Source organism: Apium graveolens, chromosome 3 (genome assembly GCF_009905375.1).
Source record: "Apium graveolens cultivar Ventura chromosome 3, ASM990537v1, whole genome shotgun sequence".
Lineage (NCBI taxonomy): Eukaryota > Viridiplantae > Streptophyta > Magnoliopsida > Apiales > Apiaceae > Apium > Apium graveolens.
This window is the reverse complement of record NC_133649.1, coordinates 86,244,346-86,250,939: the sequence shown is the minus strand read 5'-3', so window position 1 is coordinate 86,250,939 and position 6,594 is coordinate 86,244,346. Positions and strand designations below refer to the sequence as shown.

The following is a 6,594-nucleotide window of genomic DNA, read 5'->3' as shown; positions in this document are numbered from 1 at the left end:
AGTCAAATTCTCATGCATTTGTACTTAATATTTTTGACATCATCAAATATCTGTTGAACTTGTATATTATGCTAATTTACAAGTTGGGGGAGATTGTTAGATATATTTGATAATGTCATGTGTAATATGATTTGTGTTTAGTTTTCAGATCTTACCTAACAGGACAAATCAGTACTTAACTGGAAATCAGCACTTATACTGAAGACAAAACTTAAGATATCAGAACTTAAGTTATCAGAACTTAAGTGATCAGAAGATATTTATCAGGAGATAATATCAGGACTTAAGATGACTTTCAAATAAGGCATGCGGCTGATTGAAAGGAAAGAAGATCGAGACTAAGACAGAAAGAATTATGCATAAATAAGGAATTCTATGAAGAATAGAATACTTGGAAGAAAGAATAACTAGTTGATATATTTTAGGAAGCAGAATTATATTCCATATCAATTAGAATTTATCTTGTAACTGTGTAGTATATAAACATAGGCATAGGGTTTACACTATAAGTGTTATCATTATCGAAATTATTATTCTTTGTAACCCTAGCAGCTCTCGTGATAATTTCTTTATCACTGAGAGAGGACAGTTTCATATTGTAACAGAGTTTATTGTGTTGAATAAAATCTGTTTTCTGTTACTTGAGTTCTTATATCTGATTTGATTGAGCTAAACACTGTATTCAACCCCCTTCTATAGTGTGTGTGACTTAACACACCTGAAGGCCATATTTTAGCCATAATGTCTAGGACCTTTTCCATCAAGGATAAAACACTTGCATACCGGAGCCATAGAATATACGGTTGAGGCTATTTGTCTTTCACCTATTTCCCGATAAACCATGCTTTTAACCACCATTTTTCATATTTCTTTTTTGAAATTATTTTCATGGGAGATCGACTCTCCTGCATATCCACGTGATATCATCTATATTATCTTCATTAATGGCCTTCTTGGGCTCGATTTCAAGGCCGCCTTTGTTGTTCACCGGTGTATGTTCATTGCCGGAGTTTTTGCTCATCTTTCCCCTCAAAAGATCACCAACCCCCTCCTTCTAGCACCAAAAATATTGTGAGTGGAATTTGGTACAACATTCCGGGAGGTTGTTGCGGGAATAACGGAAGAATCACGGAGATTTGGGCCGAAAATTGGGCGTATTGTGAAAAGCTGAATACGCCTGATCTGCCGGAAGCGGGAGGTATTTATGGTTGTGTTTGGACTGAATTTGCAAGGATTCCGAGCGTGGTGGCGGAGTATTTCCTACTCAGCCGTGGGGTGCCCGGAATTGGTTTATGCGAAAGCTCCACCGTGTGTTTTTGTAGAGAAAACGAGTGTCCAACCTTTGCAAATGGCCTACATATCCTATATTTATAGGAATCAAGTCCATATGTAGTTCTATAGCTTTAGGACTCATTCAAATAGGGTTGGCCACATTTTTACTAAGCCCATAATAGCTTCCAAGCCTTATCCAACTAGGTTTAGGCTTAATCCAAAGAGTCATACTTCCAATACACCACTAATCCTTATTTATCCATGTAATTATTGTGTTTATCCATCAAATTTATGTATAATCCATACATATATCAAGTAAATCCGTTTATAAGTAGTTGTAGATTACTAGGAATCGTATTCTCCTTCCTGACCCGCTATAGAGTCTGTTTCCAACTAAAACTCTACTTATACAGACCTCTCACTGTTATCATAATAGCCCGTCTAAGTACCATTTTCTGAATACCCCAGTGTCTTAGCAGATTATGGGGATCCTGGGGTATTAGCCAATTACTAAATGACCCTCCTTATTACCCCTTATTAATACCCCCTCAACAGGCCTTAACCAACACTCCCTCACCAAACTAGCCCATTCGGGGTCCAATACCTCTACTTTATCATCCAGAAAGCCCAATTCATTATGTTAATCCATCTAATTCCGCTATAAACTATAAATCCAGCTCAAAACTGATTCTAGGCACGACAGTATGAAAACCCACGACTTCTTTCAATATACTACTACTGGTAATTTTGTTTTCAAAATACATCAATCTACCATTGACAATTCAGAAAATGCGATGGTACATTTTCATAAAGTCTTGTTGTATATACGTAAGTCTAACTGATTTTGTACAACACAACTCTTTTCACTACACAGGGAGTAATAAATTACTGTCCCATAATTGAGTAACAGGTCTTCATCGGACCATGCTACAAAAGCGTAACAGACTTCCCCATTTTTCTTTTTCTTTTTTTGAAAAAGGGTACCACTTTAATGGCTTACAGAAATGGAAGTCATACAGTAGCCATCAGACTATAATTGAATTGGATTTTGACGTACGCCATTCAATTAATAAAATGACCAAATTTAGTATCCGATAAGGTTCAGTCACTTGGAAGATAGGGACACTTATGTCATCGCTGTCTAGGTAGTTGTATATATACTTTTAATGATCAAACCCTTGATTTCACACCCATTTTTTTGCCTACATTTTCCATTTTGGTTGCAAACTAGGGAAAGGGAACACTCAAATCAATCTTATCCATTCTTGTGAGAACTAAAACTTAAGCATGTTCTTTTTCTTTGTTATAGGCTTATAGCTTGTGTCTGCCAAGTTTATCCACAGCTCGACTAATCACGAAAGACGACTAAGATAACATCTTAATAGTATAATAACACAAACCCGTATTCTAATCAATTGTCTCAAAGATATAATGAAATTTATAACATGAATAGCAATTATACGACGAAATAGAAGTGCTATAGGTGAAAACAGAAACATTGATGTTACATAGCAAGGATGTATTATTACAAGCCCTATACTAATGCATATATTTTCTTGCTTCTACGATGGGTAATTGGCGCTTTCACTAGCTTACAGTACCCTAGACCATAGAGTTGTGGTTCCATAATAAGACTTTCTCACTATATTTTGATAGAAACAGGTCCAAAATAAATAAAGTTCTTCTCCTTCATGAGGGCAAATAAGTAAGTTTTCTTACTCCATTCTCCATCCTTGACATTATTCCCTGTACACCGTTAAATTGTTCAATTGTGGCCTTGATTCTGTGTGGCTGAACATTTGCAGTTTGCTCGATTTTCGTTGAGTGTCTGCAAAAGAAATTTACAATCAGAATCATATAAAATGCAGGAATTGTGCTGAAAAAGAAGTTCATTTGATAAACTTGATGTAAAACCTTGTACTGCTTTTGGAGGTTTTTAATGTACTCAACAGCCAAATCTAACATGTCTGCAGTATTTGTTTGCTGCACGGAAGAAAAAGAATTGGTTTCCGATATTAAAAAAAATAGTTAGTTGAAGGCTAAATTTATCCATGGCACTTTGGCTTACCTTATCCATGTGAGGGACAAGCTCTTGCAGTTTTCTCATTCGTTCACTAATTCTGGTTCTCCTTACCTGATATTACAGCACCAATTCTTATCAGCATGCTGGATTTGAAAGTATTTTAACCTCAACTTTGGAATATTAACCTAGAGTAGTATCATATAGATTAGTCGCATAGGAGGTTCAAAAGGAAACAAAATTACCCTCTCCGCAATGCTCCGTGGATGAGTAGCACAGCCTCGTTTGGCCCGAATCTTACAGGGCACAGAATCTTGGAGTTGAAGCAACTTGTCCATGCAAGAAATCTCGCTTGAGGTCTTTGGCAAGCTTAAGTGATGTGACAAAAGAGACGGTCGATTTGGAATTTCCCCATTCTGATAAACAAAATAAAAATCATTTCATCATTCCTACAACCCAATTACTGACTGATTATGCACAGTGTATGAGTATGTGACATATGTGCACGAAAGACTACCTGAGAATTAGAAAATAATCTATCATCATCAGCATCAAGTTCCCTCTTTAAGCCAGTGTAGTTTTCAGCAAAATGCAAAGAGTCATTCCAGGAACTTATAGGGTACTCAGAGGCATAATACTGAGTCTCCCCATTAATGGCTGCACTCTTTGCATTTTCATTACCAGATGGGGCTATGTTTCCACCATCAAATTCAGATATTCGAGACAGCATACCTAATGAAGATGGCATCCCTGATGACAAGCTGGTCTGGCTTTTCAACCTGCTTGCAGTTGGCCGTAAGTCTCCATTACTACCGTTTGTCACTCTGTAGTTTCCAACACCTCCCATTCCACCATAGCCTGCAATCCGCTGAGAGATTTTCAGTATTTTATATATAATCTTCCTCGACTATCCATACATAGGAACTGTTTATAAATTAAAACTCCTACACTATATTAAATTGATGAACCACAGTTCTGATGAGGACTCGCGGACAAGTTAACGATATTACAGAACACATTCCCTTAGTCCTGTGCCTTAACAAATTCAAAACCAGGTACTTGTTTGAATGAAATAAACAGAGCAGATTCATATTCTTTTCTTCTTCTTTTTTGATAGTTAATCACACACAAAAAAGTTGCACCTTGCAAATCATTATCTGTCTGGTCTTTATTTCAATACAAAGATAAATTCCACTTTATAAACCAAATTAAACTAAGCAAGCATCATATACCAGTACTCTTTCTTCAGTACAGGTTTCCAATAAAGACTTTGTAGATGGACTTAACCACTTAACTCTGCTTCCTATCTATAATCCGACGAATCTAGCTGATTCGATTCTATCAGAATAAGAAAAGTAAGGCCTACATCAATGTAAATTTATATTTATTTTTTTAACTATAAACCAATACTTTAGCAATAATAAACACATGATCGCTGTAGAAATCCATTATTTGCTTTAGAAGTGAACTCAAAGTAACAAAAAGTATTTTGCCAGATTATAATTTAGATAATACAGTATTTAAAAGGTTTAAACCCCGTTTCCTGCATATAAACAAAAAATCAAGAACGGTTTAGCAGTATCTCTCGCGCCCACCGAAGGTGTCGAGAGTTCGAATTTTGTCAAAAACAAGGAAAATGCACGAGTGTGTTAAAGTATCAATAAAGAAAATCAAGAACTTGAAGAGTACCAGATGGAGGAGTGATGTGAGAGAAAAAACCAGCAGGGGAACTATTTTGCCTCGTAAGAGCAGAACTCACTTTGACTTGATTATCCATTCCCATTGAACTTCCTGTCCTAAACAAACCAGTATTATCCAAACCTCCAACATGGTTTGTTCCTAAACTTGAACTCTGCCTAGGAAACTGGGACAACAATTGTGAACTAAGCCCAAACCCATTTGACAAACTCTTATCATTAACATCATCATCATCCAGACCCTTAAAACTCTCTCCATTAAAATCCAAACTTTTGTTGTTGAAATTATCTTGAATTATACTGTTCATGTCGAGGTTCATTTTAGTCCTAGAAAACAAGTCCTCTTCTTCTTGTTCTTGTTCCACTCCTTTAGGACTAAAATTTGAAGAAAATATAGCATTGGAATCAGTGAATAATGCTCGAGAATCACCAAACATTCCTCCACACTTTTTTTCTTTTTATGTTTCAGAAAAAGTGGACAATCTTTTTAAGAACACTGCTTGCTTATTAAGCAGTTAAGTGAAAGACTTGTAGTAGAAGCAAGTAAGATGTAAAAATTGAGAAAGGGGTGGATGGATCTGAGTTGGTTTTTGTTTGTTTGCAAGGAAAGCAATAAAAGCTTGGAAGAACAGAGAAAGAAGAGAGATAAGGAAGAAAGAAGAAGAATGCAGACTACACTACAGTATGTTTTTATTACGATTTATAATTCACAGGGTGCACACAAACAATACAGATACTGAATGTTTATTGTTTGTAAGTAAAATTTAACTTATTAAAAAAATGTTCACGTTCATTCTTTGTATTTTGTTTGCTAGAATTAACTATTACTAATATTCAATTATTCGTAAAAAAAATATAAAAAATATCAAATATATATATATAGTTAAGAAATATAATATTTTTTTCTTTTCTATATCTACAATTTTGTAATTAATTAAATATATGATTAATAAGCAAACAACTATGATCTTCCAAGAAAGAATATTTATTTTGACAAGAGATTATTCTCTTGACGTATAAAAATAAAAATATATTGGTACATTAATAAATTTGGCTATAATAACAAAATAAAATCTTATCCGCCTCCCATCACCTTTTTTTCACACTTCTCAAACTACTCTTTTCTTTTTTCTATATCTTTTGTTCGCAATAAGAACATCTCCAATAAGGGGTTATCAGACTAATTGTCAACTTTGTCAAATCATCATATATATTAATATTTTATTTTCACTCAATTTTATATACTTGGCAACAATATATTTTAATAGTTAGCAACCTTTAATTATTACCTATATGGTCCTTTAAATTAAATTGTAAATCACTTATAAACTAAAAAATGTATTATTGATATAAATTTTTTGTTTGTATACGTATTTTAACCATTTTAGAAAGTTGTCAAGTTTTGGCAATCTTGATAAACAACCTCTTGGCTACCATAGAACTCCAGTAGGTTGGCGATCAAGGGTGTTATACCATATAAGTTTTGGCAACCTCTATTGAAAATACTTTAAGTGGCCTAAACTAAATACCAGGGAACCGAGAAAATCGAATTTCGAGACACACATATATTGAGCTGATTTAATCGAGTCTAAATCTTTACTCGAA

At 34.6% G+C, this 6,594-nt stretch overlaps 1 protein-coding gene across 1 annotated transcript; it reads right to left on the bottom strand.

Annotated features, from left to right (window-relative positions):
- Positions 1 to 2,756: 2,756 nt before the first annotated feature.
- LOC141712557 (transcription factor bHLH130-like) lies at positions 2,757 to 5,659 on the bottom strand. The gene is made up of 6 exons (XM_074515543.1): positions 4,982 to 5,659; positions 3,810 to 4,150; positions 3,538 to 3,708; positions 3,341 to 3,406; positions 3,187 to 3,255; positions 2,757 to 3,100 (listed from the first exon to the last, which is right to left on the bottom strand). Exons 1-6 carry the CDS (start codon positions 5,424 to 5,426, stop codon positions 3,038 to 3,040), a joined length of 1,155 nt encoding a protein of 384 aa, XP_074371644.1. The 5' UTR covers positions 5,427 to 5,659; the 3' UTR covers positions 2,757 to 3,037.
- Between the last annotated feature and the right edge of the window lie 935 nt (positions 5,660 to 6,594).

Coding starts and splice junctions, on each gene's coding strand:
- LOC141712557 (XM_074515543.1), bottom strand. CDS start 5,426: ATGTTTGGTGATTCTCGAGCATTATTCACTGATTCCAATGCTATATTT. Junction 3,709..3,809: donor GATTATTTTCTAATTCTCAG/GTAGTCTTTCGT, acceptor TTTGTTTATCAG/AATGGGGAAATTCCAAATCG. Junction 3,407..3,537: donor CACGGAGCATTGCGGAGAGG/GTAATTTTGTTT, acceptor CTGTAATATCAG/GTAAGGAGAACCAGAATTAG.